The 15294-nt window shown below is 38.9% G+C and overlaps 1 protein-coding gene across 1 annotated transcript; it reads left to right on the forward strand.

Moving 5' to 3' along the window:
- The first annotated feature begins 1077 nt into the window (after positions 1-1077).
- On the forward strand, positions 1078-12384 carry GTF2A1L (general transcription factor IIA subunit 1 like). Its single transcript, XM_062489043.1, has 10 exons — positions 1078-1098; positions 2943-3044; positions 3312-3435; positions 4801-4856; positions 4931-5023; positions 5835-5928; positions 7115-7710; positions 9207-9497; positions 10305-10394; positions 12277-12384. The coding sequence occupies exons 1-10, from the start codon at positions 1078-1080 to the stop codon at positions 12382-12384; spliced, it is 1575 nt and encodes a 524-aa protein (XP_062345027.1).
- Positions 12385-15294: the final 2910 nt, after the last annotated feature.

A 15294-nucleotide genomic window follows, 5' to 3' on the forward strand; every position in this document is an offset into this window, starting at 1 on the left:
AAAGCCAGGAGAAGAATAAGGACACTTTTGGTATGCACTAGCCCAGACAGTTTCAAATGAGCACTGTGCTTTAAGAAAAAAAAATATGGTTTATTATTTAAGTTGTTCTGTAAGCAAAGCAACGTGGCTTGCCTTTTCCTCACAATGATAGAGGGCATACAGAACAGCTGAATATGCAACTGCTGTTTAATTCAAGACTTAAGCAGTGTCATTAAACATATTTTCTTGCAGAGAAAAATTACTTCAATAGCAAATTGCATTTGTCTCACTTGTGAAAACACAGCTTATTAAGGATGTTGCTTCTTCTGTTTTGTAGGTGTTAGTCTGGCTATTTAATTAAGGGTCTGACAGTATTTTCATTACAGTATTTTCATTTTTCAGGATGTGTAAGCCTTAAAAATTAAAGCTTCACGAGTGAGTCTCCTTCTCACAAGCCAAACAGCACTGTAAGGACATAGATACCTAAAAAATGAAAAGCAGAGGAAAAAGAAAGAAAAAAGAGATTATGCTTCTAGGTTCTCAGAATCCTCAGGGCAACATGACCGAAGGGGCATAAAGACCTGAGCATATATTCTTCTACACATATGAGATTAATGAACATTTTTCCAGATTAGTAACTGCTAAATTAGTAGATCTCTGCATTGACATATGAACAGACTGCTACAAACGTAAGCAATAATTGAGTAGTTGTACCAGATTGCTGCTGCTTAACTGCAGCACTTAGCTTCAGCTCTCCCCGTTTAGGAGGTAATCACGACTTCAGGGTTTATTAGAGCAAAAATGATCCGCTTTTGTAGCCAGCTTTCCTTGCTGCACTCCCACACCAGGGGAACAACTGCGGCTCTCCAGATAAATCCTGTGCTCACAAAGCGATGTCTCAGCCCGGCGCTCGGAGCCCAAGACCGGAGAGCGGCGGGTCACTGGGAGTTTTAGGGTCGGGCTTTAAGGCCGGGTGCCGCAGAGCCTCCCGGGTTTGGGCCGCGGGGGCCGGCAGCCCTCGGGGCCCGGGCGGGGCCGCGTCCCCCGGCAACGGCGCCTTAAAGGCGGGCTGGGGCTGAGGGGACGGCTGCTGCTGCCATGGCTCACGGCAGCCCTGTGGTGAGGGGCTGGGCTAGGCTGGGCTAGGCTAGGCTAGGCTAGGCTGGGCTGGGCTGGGCTAGGCTGGGCTAGGCTAGGCTAGGCTAGGCTAGCGGGGTCTGGCCTCTCCTCCTTACGGGACAGGGAGGAAGAAGTTGCCGCCCGGGCCGGAGCCGCCGCCCGTTCGCTGGCGCGGGAAGCCCAAGGACGACATCGAAAGCCTTTTATTTATTTTTTTTATTTTTTTCCTGTTGAAAGTGACCGCTGGCGTAGTGGCACGGGTTGGTCCCGGGTGGCTGCAGGGTGCGAGGCCCGCCGTGGCAGCTCGGCAGTGCCGGAGGGGAGAGAGGCTTTGGGCCTTGAGCCCAGGGCGGGCTTCGGCCGCTGCTGCCTCTGCCTGCCTGGGGCTCCGGGTGCTCCCTCAAAGGACGGGAATCCCAGCGGAGCCTCGGAGGCTTTGCTGGAACGGGATAAGCCCTCCCTTTTCTTCAAAAACCGCCCTTTGGCTGTTCCCGCTGTGGATGGCCTGGTTCTGGCGAAGGAGTGCCTGCGTGTAAAAGGATTAAGCTGGAGTACAATAGTGTCTGTGCCGTAACCATTCTTCTGTAATTTGCAAGCATGTGGTGCTTGAATTTTACAGTTGCTTGGCGCGGTTTTTATCTAGCACAATAAATATTTGTACTCGCTGTAGCTTGGAGATCCTGGGGAGAGGAATAGGCCCGTTCAAAGATTTATATTCAGATTCTCTTCTGGATTAGCAATGTAGGCAGAGTATTTGTAGTATGGGCTGATCAGCAGCTTTTAGTGTAGAAGTACAAGAGGAAATTTATTTTTCATCTTTCCAGTATCATGAGAAAGTGCTGGGGGAATCTTTGGAAGTTGATAACCCCTGATAAGAAAATACACATCAGTATGGTTGTTTTAAAGTAGTTGTGTTGGTTGCTTTTTCCAGAAGGTGTAACATATTACTTCCTAATATCTTCTTTTCTTTGAAAAGAAATTGTTTGTAATCTGTGCTTTAGAACAACTTTAGATAAGTAAAATAATAATTTGATACTTTAAAAAGTTAAATTGTTAATCCACAATCTTGTAAGGTTTCCTAAAATATCTCAGCTTCACTTTTCACCTTGTGTAGGCTATTCTGGTGGTAATGGTAGTCAAGATTAATAAGCTTTAAATTGCCAGAAGGTAATTATCTTACATTTGCATTGGAGTGTAGGAATCTTGAAGCTCATGTGTATCTGGTGTCCAGGTCTGACTGGAGGATTAGGATTTAATCACTGACATGGGCAAAAGAAGGAATGAAATGTTCTGTTGGAGTCCTGTTGTAATGTAAGACAAATTATCTGTATTGATAAAAGTAGTGTTCAGATTTCCACAGCTAGGTTACTATACAGCATCAGATTGTTTCCACAAAGAAAAAAAATCTGTTATTTTTTGTGGGTTCCTTACATTCTGCTTCTGATGGAACCGGCACAGTTAATTTTTAATAGCTTGTATTACTGGTTGGCCCTTAGGTTAGGAGCAATGATTCTAGTTTGATACAATGGGGTTAGGCAAGCTTCTTTGAAAATACAGAACAGCAACGTTTTTTAATGTTTCTAGGACTTTCTTAAGCATTTACCAAATTATTGGTAGCCTAAGCAATAATTCAAGGCTCAAATCCAGTACTATTTTAGGGATATTATATTTAAAAGAATGAGTGGACTTGAAGACCTTTGCATCTGACATTCAGTTTATTAAACTGATCTGTTCATGCTGTTCACTTTGTAACAGCAGTTTATGAAGTGAGATTTGACTTTGTGCTATCTTTTCAAATGACTTAATGCTCATCTTAACTTGGAAATATTTTTTTTCTAACGCAGCCTGAACTATACAAGTCTGTTATCGAAGATGTGATTGAAGGTGTGCGGGAACTCTTTGCAGAGGAGGGTGTAGAGGAGCAGGTTCTAAAAGACTTGAAGCAGGTTTGTTTGATTCCCTTGCATTAATAGTAGTTGTGTTGGTGTTTTGAGATGTTGGACCTGTCCATTTCTTTGCCCTCCAAAACATGCGAACTTTTGCCTTTACGTAAGAGTTACAAGTATCCTGTGGGTGATGTGGGGGCTACCTCGTTTGTTGGATAGAATCAGTCAATTTAGTCTTGGAAGAGCTGGGAATACCTGATTATCTTTTTTATGCAGTTTGTTTTTAAAGCTGATTATTTGTTGACCTTAATAATAATTTTCCTGCAGCTTTGGGAAACGAAGGTGACACAATCTAAAGCAACAGAAGGCTTCTTCATACATAGCCACTGTTCTCAACGGTTCAGTCTGCAGCTGCCACACAGTTCTCACAGCATTTTGCAGACTTCAGCAGGTCAGATGTTGGACACAATGCATGCAATTTAAGAATATCTCAGTGATTCAGGGCTATTTTTGGAGGACTCGCAATAATCTTGGTTTGTGTATATATCTTATGCATTTATCTAGCTTGATGTGGACCAGTAATTATTTGAAAGCAGAATTTGACCAGTAAATGATGAATAAAACTTCAGTAAGTTAATAGAATTCTGATCAACTGCTCATTTCCAGTAGCAAAACATGCAGCATTTTAGTCTTCTTGTCTGCAGTCCAATAGTGTAGCCCTTCAGTTGCAAATTAACCTGCAGGGTTAAGCTGCTTCTCCTTTTGATGTCTGTCCTGATGTGTGCAGAGTTTTTTTTTGGCTCTTTTGTGCCATGCAGTTCTGCTGTCAGGTTGGGGTTTAATCTGGTTCTCAATTTGTTAAAATGTAATCCTTTGCTCAAACAGAAGAGTTGGAAGCTTTTTAGTTTTTCGTTCAGTTAGTTTTTCTAAAAGCAGTGTTCCTGTTGCAGAGGAGTACTTTCACAAAGTCTCTGACACCAGGACCTATTCTTCTCAGTAAAGTCCAGCTGACCACTGTGGTATTGTTGTGGTAGAGTGTAGTAAGTACTCAGCTGAGATTTATCCCAAAGTGAGAGTCTGTTAGGACCTTTGCCCATGAAGGACAAACCCCATATAAGATGATTTAATGAAAATCTGTGTTGTAGTGTATTTCAAGTTTAGGCAGGCATTCTTTATCTGTGGTATTCTTTTCTTTCTTTCTTCCCCCCCCCCCCCCCCCCCCCCCTTTCTTTTTTGTGTTTGGGTTTTTGCAGTCTTCCTAGTTGAATCAACAGTTTTTGGAGGCAGGCATTTTAGTTGTTCCATGTGACTAAAGGGAATATACTTTTGTGTTTCCAGGCTATTGGAGGTTTTATATTTAATGAGCATTACCTTCTTACTCCTAAGTTTTTAAAGGGCAATATTAAGGCAAAGCAGTCTGTTGAGGCGAGTAACTGTATCTGTTTTTTTTTTTTTTTAAAGGGGGTTTGAATTGCCCTGTGGATAGAGGTTTTCAAAGTAGTTAGGGCTACCTCAATTGTTTGCTTCCAAAATCCGGATGAAAAAATTTTCCCTTTGCCCTTTTTTCTCCTATGGAAGTCAGAATAGGGTGCTTTTGAAAATCTTACTCTACTGTTCCTACTTTTAGCATCATTGGATTTGCTCTGCTGTGAAAAAAACGCTGACATTTTTTTCCTCAAGTTGACAAGGCAGTACCTGTGCTCACTAGTGAAGATGAGCTGAAGTTAGATTGCTTTAGTTTCACCCATGTTTGCTGTAAATTATTGAACGATAACTGTATCCAAGAAATTAATGTTGTTTTTTTTTTTTAATACAGCTTCTTTTGTCCTCCAACCTGGCAGAGGTTTTCAGCATTTCACAGCGGCAAAACTGGTATGTAGCTGTAGTGATGTTTTACTTAAATTTTGATTATGTTGAACTCCTAAATTTTTAAAATTGTTTGCCAGTTATTAATAGGCTTCAGGAGGGAGAATTGTAACACTACTGCTTCTGTTGGAGCAGTGAAAAAGGATGGGATGTACCAGCTGGTTCTGCAGGAAGTAAAGCCAGAAGTGTTGGAAAGACACAGCTGCATGCATTTAGCCTGTAGGATGAAAGTGTAGTAGAAATGCACAGCTACATATACTTAAAAAAAATTATTACTGGTTGTTGAAATAGTGCATGGCTGGGAAATACTACCACTAGTGAAGCTGGGAGCGGCATTTATCTGTGAGGTGTAGAAATCATCCAGAAGGAAAATGAGTGTTTTGATAGTTGACAAGTTCAGAACTCTGGGCATAGCAAAATTTCTTTGGGGAGCGGCCACTAATTGCCAGAGCTTGATGAATTTACTGAGTGCCTCCTGAGCCTCAAGCTAAGTAGCTTGTCAAGTTGAAATATAATATTGGGAAGATGTTTGTGCAATATGTGAGTTTCTGATTTAAAAGTTGGATTTCCTCAGAACAGCTAGATTGAAAGAGAGCTGCATATCCAACTCTTTGCTTCCCAGGAGGAAAAGAGAATATGAAGTGACTTCATAGGCCTAGGCAAGAAACTTGTGCTGTGTGGAGTAATGCATAAACTTAGGTAAAAGTGACTTTGAGTGGAAAAATACATTTCTGGATGGTGGGTACATTGAGGGGATATGAAAAATGTTACCTTAACAAAACGGGAGTATGATAGCAGGAAACACTTAGGGCAATCTATTACTCTGTCAGTACAGAATACTATTCATCTGTCTACATCTCAAAAGCATGATGCAGCTTTCCAGTGCAGATGACCACAGAGAGGCCCTCACTTGTGTTTCCCACGGATGTTCTAGGTGTGGTACTCAGTGCCCCTTTCTGCCTAAACCCAGCTCTTGTGTTGCAGGGGCCTCCAGGAGTAGGTGTGGCTCTTGCTCTCCCATCATGTGTTACTTATCCTTTACAGACGCCAGCTGGAGTGATGCTGCAGCCAGCACCAGGTAAGGGTAAGGAGGAGATGTCAAACCTTGCAGTGCCCTGGGGATGTTGAAAGACAGTCCCAGGGACAGTAGATGAAACAGATGAGGGGTTAAAGTTGTAGTGGCTGAGTGGGGGAAGTAACTGCGTTGATTAGTTGGCTTGTCAGTTTTACAACTTGTAATAAGTATTTTCCCTTGTCAGCCCAGACACTGGTATCTCCTTCTCCCTGTGTCTCTGGGACAATTTTCTATGTTTTCAAGAAGCTAAAGGCACTGTGGTGCTTCAGAGACAAATTGATTTCTTATTCAAATAAAATCCAACTATCCATTTACCTTTTTGATCCCATTCTTTTAGCAACAAAACCTGCTTGTACTGCTTAGGTGTGATCAGTGGAAGGCTTATTTCAGTCATTGACTCTTCCCTCAAACTGCTGCTTTGATGAAAACTGATGTCTCTAGTTACCTGTTTCAGGTATAATTCCTGATGTCATGAGCCCTGTAGACTGTTACCAGTGACTGTGTCTGTGTGAGCATGTGTGTGGGGAGAAGAAAAATCAAATGAAATTTGGAACTTGGCTCTGGTATCTGAATTCTAACACTGATAATAATAACAACTTCAAACATTCAGTATTTGGAGTGGTTTTCTTAAGAAATGATACATAAATTAGTAGTGGTTTGTTTTTTTAAAACTAAAATAGGCAGGTTTTTTTTTTTGTGGTGGTTTTTTTTTTTTTTTTTTTTTTTTTTTTTTTTTTTTTTTTTTTTTTTTTTTGAGAGAATACCTAAAGGTCCTTAAAGGAATGAGCTCTCCCTGTGGCTATGGACTAGTTTACTGTTTCATCTTGTATTCCCTAGTTCCTGAAATGACATGGAAAAAAAATTTAAACGGGGGTTTTATTTATTAATTTATTTAAATTCTAGTATGTAGTTAAATTATTGAACTTGCTGTCACAGGGTACTGTGTAGGCCAAACCCAAAAAAAGGTATTAAACATGATGGAGTGGATGGAAGCCATCTTTCAGAAAGCTGCTGAATGCCTGATTTGCAAGTGCTGGAATTGTGCTTGAGGAAAGTTTTACTTTGCAAGCATCCTTTTTCTTACAGTTTGCCTGGGTGTTTGTTCTTATTTTTAATGGTGGCAGGTCAGTGTCCTGGGTGAACCTGTAGTCTCACCTGCTGAAGCAGTTTTAAACTCTTTTCTCTGTAGGACAACTTTACAAGGTGAATGTGCCTGTTGTGGTCACCCAGGCCTCAGGAGATGGAAGCATTCTCCATTGCCCGGTGCAGCAGGTGTTTCACCCCCTGGGGCAAGCTTCAGTTCTGCAGGCCAGCCTTGCCAGTGCCACACAGGTGACTGCATCTGCTGCCCATGCAGCTGGTGAAACGCTGCAGCCCCAGGAGACTGCTGTCCAACAGGCTGTGCTGTTCAAACCAACTAATGTGGAAAAACAACAGCTGGAGAGCTCTGTTATGTTGGTCCAGCAGCCTTCTGTGAGTCTGCAGGAATATGAAATTAATGCAGTATTGAATCAGTGCAGTGAATCCTCAGAAAAAATCCAGCATGACAATCTTCACACAGCTGTGTTTACTCCAGAATGCTCTGAAGGACCTTTTGTTGATGAATCCTTGGCAAGCAGCTCAAGCAGCATCCTGCTGGATGTGGAGGGGCAGCTGGACATGGAGCATCCAGAGCTGCTGCAGCAGCAGGTGTCTGATGATATCATTGACCTGATTATTGCAGGGGAAAGTTTGGATGAAAATGTGTTTCTGAAGGATCAGGGCAGCATTGCTTCCTCTGACAAGGTAAGGCCTTTTGTTTCTCAGCTAATGAAAATACATCTGTTAAAGATAGCTGTTTGAATATGTTTCTGTGTATATGACAGCTGGCATCTCTAAATGAGAAGAACAAAAGTTATTTTGATTTTATGGTTAATTCTTAAGCTTGTTTAGAATAACAGTAGCTGACTGCTTGTTTTTACATTAAGAATTTGTCAAAATACTGCTGAAATACTGTGATTGATGAGAATATAAAAATAGTGAAAAATGTAATGGAGAGATAGAATATATTAGACTTACTGATTACTTTTGGGAATCCTGGGGGGATTTTTTGTAACTAAGCAGACATGAAAGACTCCTTGAGAACTTCCATATCATTCTGATATGCACATTCTGTGTATGGATACTGGTCAGTTGTGGGCAAAGAGCTTCTGCAGGATCAGCTGGGATTAATTTTAACTTGTAATGTGTGAAGAGCATTAAAGTTGTATTGAGAATGCATTCAGGATGAAAAGTCAAATTTGATAAGTGAAAATCTCCTTGAAGAAAATGTTATTTCCTTGGGGAAAAAGTCCTGGACAAACTAAAACTCGGCTAGAGCTGTGCGGGGAAACTTGAATGATTTTAATTAACAAGATGCTTTCCTGACCTCATCTAATTTTAGTTCCAGAAATTATTTGCAGATGTTTGAAGTTCAGGCTGGCTTTGAGTTGTAGTGCTCATATGTGATTAAGGCAAATTTATTAAATGCAAATTTAAGGACAGTAATGCCAAATGTCTGTAAATAGAAAGCATATTACGTTGCTTATCTGAGCTCTGATGGCAGCATGATGCAGACTGTCAGTAGTGAGAATCGGAGGTCAAAACAAAGTGTTATTTTCTTGAACTAGAAAGTGTATGTGGATGAGAATTAAGTGCTACAATAAAGATTTAACGAGAAACTGAAGATGGCTGAAACCTTAAAGTCCTTTTACGCTCCTGTGAATGCTCTGTTTAGGAATTCTAGCACTTTTATGAACAGTAACTTGAAGTACTGAAATATTTACTGTCTCTCCTAGCTTTTTATATCTTATTTAAACAAAGCATTTTGAATGACTTGAAGGAGAAGTATCAGTTAATTTTGACTTTTTATTTCAAAATAGAAAATGCTATTTTTGGGGGTGGAGGAGTAGCTTACTTTTTTGTTTATGGGAGATTTTTTTTTCTGCAATAGGAATTCTAAGTGTCCACTTGATTGCCTTTGTTTTAGAGTTGTTTGAGTACAAGGGTGTTTAGAGAAAAGTGTAAGGATTTTTTTTTTTTTTTTCTGTATTGCTGAGGAATGTTTGACCTGGGTTCCACTGAAGTTAGATGCATCACTGTGTTTGCAAATGTACTCAGGTTCTACAAGCAGTCGGACCTGCAACTCTCTTGTTAGTGCCCCAGTCTTGTTGATCTGTTAAACAAAAATGTCAGCCTTTGTGATGAACTGCCACTGTGGTGTTGATTCACAAGCTGTCCCTGGTCTCTTTCATTGCTGTCCCATGGAACCCATGGAGCAGACAGAATCTGATTTACCACTGGAGAAGGATCTCTGCAGTGACACTGAAGGAATAAGTCAGCTTGATGGCACTGGGGATGTTTCTTCCAATGAACAAATACCACATACAAAAGATAAAGAAGAGAATGAATTGATTGGCTTTATTGATTCAGAGGATCTAAGAGTTCTGGATGATGAGGAAGACTATGATGAAGAATGTGACAGTTCTTCAAACATCGAGTCCAGCTGCAGTGATGGGGACAATGAAGACCTCCAGATAGATATAGTTGAGGAGGTAATTTACTTTTAAGGCTTTAGAAGCACATAACAATCTTAGGTCTCTCCTGACTGTTGAATTGTTGGACCTAGAACAGTTCCTGGTTAATTTAATGCTGGGCATGCACAGTGAAGTTACAAACCTCTGGAGATAGGAGGTACTGCAGAGAAATTTCTTGAACAAGTGTGAACAAATGAAAGAACTGTTAGAAAGTAACTTGTTTATTGGATGAATTAAAATACTTAGATATCAGAATTAAAGTTTTATTGTAAAACCCTGGCTGCAGTGGAATGGAGTTCTGCTTTTTACTTAAGATACTTAAAGAATTAGATTTAAATGAGATTTATTTAAATAAGATCAGGATGCAAATCTAGGTTTTGCTTTCCTTCTGAAGGACCACAGGGGTTTAGACAGAACAATGTGGTTCAAGTACATTGTTTTCTGTTTAATGCCTTGTGTTTCCTAGTTTTTCTTTTTTCTTAAAGATATGCTATTTTGTATTCTATGGGATTGTTCACAAGATAATCAACTTGTAGCATATGGACTTCACATAAATACAACTCGATCAGTATTTCAGTTACTGGGATCTGCTTTATCAGTTAGCAGTTTTGCTTTTCGACCTTTGTTTTTGTTCTGGGTGTTTTGGGTTTTCAGAATGCAAATTGTGTAAAAGATACTTGTAAATGAGGTTGATGCAATGTGGTCTTCACAGCCTCCACGTCTTGATTTTTTTACCATAGTAACTTTATTGTTCTGGTATGTTTAATTCCAAATAAATTCAATGCTATTCTGAAAGAATGTACAAAACAGAATTTTAATCTCTAGGACCCCTTAAACTCTGGTGATGATGTCAGTGAACAGGACGTTGCAGACTTGTTTGACACCGAAAATGTGATAGTTTGTCAGTACGAAAAGGTACAGTAATACACTTCTATCTTTGTTCTTCAATCATCCTAAATAATATCTTCAGCAAATCCATCTCTGCTCTCCTTCTGTCTTCTGAAGAAACTCTAATGCTGTAATAGAGTGTTTAAATGATGTGTTTAGCTGACAATAGTCTGAAGACTTTCCTGCTGTTTTCTGAAAAGAGGATAATCATACTGGCCCATTAAAGGAAAAGGGAACAAGAAGTCTGGCAAAATTATGATTTTTAAAGCAAAAGCTTGTTGATTTCCTTACCTTTTTTAGTAAGATCAACATCTCTGTGGATGTATTTAGGCATATTCAGCTGTGAATTAAGGCTTATAAAATGGATAACAGAAAGAGAGGTGTATGTACTTTCTTTAACTTTTTATTTTGTCTTTGTAGTGCTTACTGGTTTTCCTACCAGAATTTTGTTGTGTCTGAAAAACAAAGTAGTTAAGTGCCTTTTTGTCCTCCTTCACTTTAATGTTTAAAATTCAACCCTATTTTGAACTCTGGAAAATCAAATTAACTCCTTTTAGCTATTGTATGGTTTTGGATGCTTACAAGTCATTTAAAAGATAAAAAAAAAAAGTCCATATTTTAATGCAAATATGGAAAAATGTGGCTGTTTAAGATTATATCTTGACTTTTTTAAAAAATACTCCTTCAAAAGTGACTAGTCAAAATTTTTGTGTGTCTAACTAGGCCTGTCTTAAAGGCTGTCTGTGGTTTAGGAAACAGGTGGTAAGAAAGGGTGTGGGGTTTTTTTTTGGGTTTTTTTTTGTGGTTTTTTTTTTTTTAATAAAACTGAGAGGTTGACTGTTCCTGAGACCAGTTATTTTGCAAGGTTAGAGGGATATATATAGAAAATGCCTCTGAAATGAAGCTATTGGTGTCTGTTGTAGTGAAAGATTCACCAAATTTTGCAGTTTCAGAACTCAGATGTTAGAGTTGCTATAGGTAATGCATACTGTAATCTACAGCAAGTTTTGTCTGAAACAAGCTGAAAAACTGCTTGACAATCTAGAATAAACTACTAGCAAGGTCAGCATTGGGCATGTACTATAGGAAATTTAGTATCAGATGTTATTCGAAATTGTGAGTTACAGAAGCTGGGGAAAGATGTTGGTAACTTTCCCCTTTACAATACAGATTTAATAAAACATGTAAGCCCAGTAGAAAGTAGATAAAAACAATTATATCTTAAATTACCTTGTCACTTTTAAGGCAATGTTGGTAACATTGCTGTCCTGTTTCTTTCTGAATTTGAAAATAGACTGATACAGACAATTCAAGGATTTTTCTAGAGATATTTAAAATTCCTTCTTTTAGTATAAAACAAAACTTTCTGCAGAGTGGATTTTCTTCCAGGCCTTTAAAAAGAAGCAGACTATGCAAATTCTTTCTTACTTTTCTTTTATTAGCTGTATTTGCTTTTAAGCCAAGTTTTGATGCTTTTAGCCGGTTCCTAACACCTCTGTGCACACAACATTGCTTTTCCATGTGAAAAAGAAAACATTGCATTTTAGTTAAGCTAAACTAGTTTGCAAAGTGTGCTGTGTTTTGGGATTGCCCCATTACATTTGTCTTATCTTGCTGGTGTTGAACTGTTATAGGTAACACTTTTCTGGGGGGAAGTTGTGGGATAGGAGAGTGGGACAGGATGGGATAAGATTCAGGAGGTTTCTCTCTTGGGAGGGCAGGGAGTTCTTTATAAACAATTGAAGCATAGTCCTTACATTGAATATTTTGGGCCATAAGAATTTTAAAATAAAAACTAGGTGTGTAAAACAGCTTGTGCTTAAATCTTGGGTTTTGTTTGTTTGTTTTTAAATGAATGGTCTAATGTATATTTGTGGTTGCATTAATTTTGATTATTATTTTTGATCAGATACATCGAACTAAGAACAAATGGAAGTTCTTCTTAAAAGATGGAGTGATGTCCATTGAGGGTAAAGACCATGTTTTTGCCAAAGCCATTGGAGATGCAGAGTGGTGAAACCTCACTCCAGTATGTCCCTGAAGACAGTGGCATTATATCCTTATAAGCCTTCTGTCAAACAACTGGACTTTCTATTGTGCCATTAAAAAGAAAACAAAAAAAATCCACAAAACAACAAAGCTGTGATAAAAAATATGCAAAATCTGTGTTGTTGTTAATCTGTTTAGTTTGCAACCTAAACCACTGTACTGTTAGCTAATTAACTGTCTTTGCTGTTCTGATTATTTCATTTTTTCCAATGAAGAAGCATCTTTGGTATTAATAGCTTTAAAGTTTGAAGTGTTACAACTGTTTGTAATTCAAGAAATTAAAGAAATACTTAGTAATTAGTAAAGAAATACTGATTATAATTAAATAAGTTGTAGTTCTGTTGTTTTTAACTGAGGTATGACTTGAAATATAATATTACACTGTTTTGTTAGTCTTTTCAAAGACTTTTGAGTTGAAAAGAAAATATTTCTGCATGTCTGAAAGGTGTGGCTGTTTCTGAAGCTGCACATTTCTCAATTGTTTTTTTAGTTGGTTTGTGTTTTTTCGATTGCAGTTTAAAGACCTGTACTCTAGATGCAAGAAGGGTAATGTCTAGGAAAGATCCTGGAATTCTCAATATATGAGAATTATTGTTTATTCTATACTAGCTATGTCTACTGAGATGGAATGAGTAGTGTGATGTAACGTTAAAATGTGATTTATTTTCACTGTCAATGTAGAGTTATTTGAATTTGCTACTGTACATTTCCACTTTGTTCTAGGACTACAGACCAGTAAACTGTGAATGATACAAATTGTGCATAATAATAAAAGTATCATCTCGTATCCATTTCTAGTGCAGAGTTGTTTTTGTGTTCCCTCACTATAGACTCTGCTTAGAGGAATGAGTACAAGCCATGCACGTGGCAGTAGCTCACCCTACCGTGAGACCTGTATTCCTCCCAGCCCTCAACACCAACTTTTTATTAGTTCTTCTAGAAGTAAAGGTCCAAAAGAAGCTTTGAGCCTCTGTCTTTCTGAGCTGCAGCTTTTCCCTGGCTGACTTCTGTTCCTTGTAGGGCAAGATGGGCAACTCCATGGTAAAGCTGTAGCCAGGCTGCCTCAGAACAGGATCATCCTGGTGGAAGGGCAGTGCTTCACTAAGGCATGCCTCTCCCTGGCTGCTGCTCCCATGTCTGCGGGAATGAGACATTGTGAGGCATTTTGGTTATCTCTAATCCCTGAGAAGGGTACAGAGGCTGGGAGAAGGGAAAGAAAAGATATGTGAGAGTGGGTGAGAATGAATGTGTGGAAGACATGAAGGGAAAAAACCCAGCTCTTGTTCATAACGGTGGAAAACCTTTTGCTAACACCGGAAGGCAGGAAGTAGTTTTTTAACAATTACTGAGTTTCTTGTGTGCTTTTTTGATGCATCTGCTACTCTCCGGTATCAAAGACAGGACACTGAATGAGAGCACTTAAGCCGAATGTTACATTTCTTTTGTCTTTTATAGGTGCTGCTGCTGGAATGTGAAGAATTGTGTATTCAGAGGCAATTAAAGTATTCCAGCATATGATTTCTTTTCCCCCATTTGGATGACTTGTAGCTGCACTGCTGCTACACTTCAGACCCATAAATGTACAAGAAATGCAGCTCTTACCACATGATAGATGCTTTTAGGTTTCAGCATTCTCTCATAGGCTCTGAGGTGCTCATGCTCTGTAAATGTGGACATTATGAACTGTGGGACCATTTCCAATGTCAGAAAAGATAGCAGAGGTCGTGTGGGACAGGAATCCCTGGGACACAACTGGATATGCACCATTCACTTAGCACCAAAAAGACTCTGAATGGTGCTTCTGAATTTGACCTGTTTTTCCTGGTCACTATAAAATTAAGTGGCTAAAGGGCACTTAGTTTTTAGTTAGTTTTAAAGATAACATTAGTAAAGAATTGCAGCTTTGAACAAGACATTTACAAATAAATACACCTGAATTCAGGAATTTTTATACTGAAAAAGAAATGTTTCTTATTAAAATGTAAGCTCTAGCCAGTGACTTGAGCAGGAGTCAGTGCTTTTGATCTGAATAGTTTGAGTTAATGTTTTTGATTGCTGTTACTTACAGTTTAGCAAACATATTGCTGAAGATGTGACAGGAATGAGGTGTGTAATACCAGTTATGGCCTTCAAAGATACTTCAGTAAATGGCTGTCTAAAACTTTACACCAGAAAGAAGGTAAAGTAAAAATAATGAGATAGAATAACAAGTGTAACTTGTATGAGAAGCTCTGGCATGAATCTAAATCTCCAGTTAAAGTTTTACTTGCTTACTTTTGTGTGTTGATAAATTTTATGTATATAAATTACATTTTATGTTTTGTCAGTGGTTTTTATTTTTTTTAAAACAGAAATTTTGTAAATGGTGGATTTCACTCCACTTTCAGCAGCTACAAAAAGAAAAATGCCCAGAGAGACTCTCTTGCTGCTTGGCTGTTACTTCTGCAGCTCTGTAGGGCAGGTGCTATTGTTAATTCTAACTCATCTCCCTTGCCTGTCATTCCCTGACCATGTTATGCAGTATGGAGGGTGTGCTGGCAAGCTCTTGTCCTGTTGAAACATGATGCAAGTAAATTAAGATAGTAAGATATTGTGCTGTCATGTCCTAAACCATGTGCAGGACTCTTCTATGGGATGTCAGAAGAAATGAGTCTCAAAAATCAGTTTTGAGGTAGGTGACAGAGAAGTTTTAGGCCCACTATCTATTTTTTTACACCAGTACCTTTGGCTTGTATTATAGTTAAATATCATATCATAGTCCTATTTGATCATTGGCTAAGCTTAGGAGCTGGTGTGAGTAAAGAGGTGCATCATATGGAATTTGTATTGATTGCTAAACCACAGAGTTTTAAGAATCTCCTCTGTTCTCAATCCTGCT

The sequence above is a fragment of the Cinclus cinclus genome, chromosome 3, assembly GCF_963662255.1.
Source record: "Cinclus cinclus chromosome 3, bCinCin1.1, whole genome shotgun sequence".
NCBI lineage: Eukaryota > Metazoa > Chordata > Aves > Passeriformes > Cinclidae > Cinclus > Cinclus cinclus.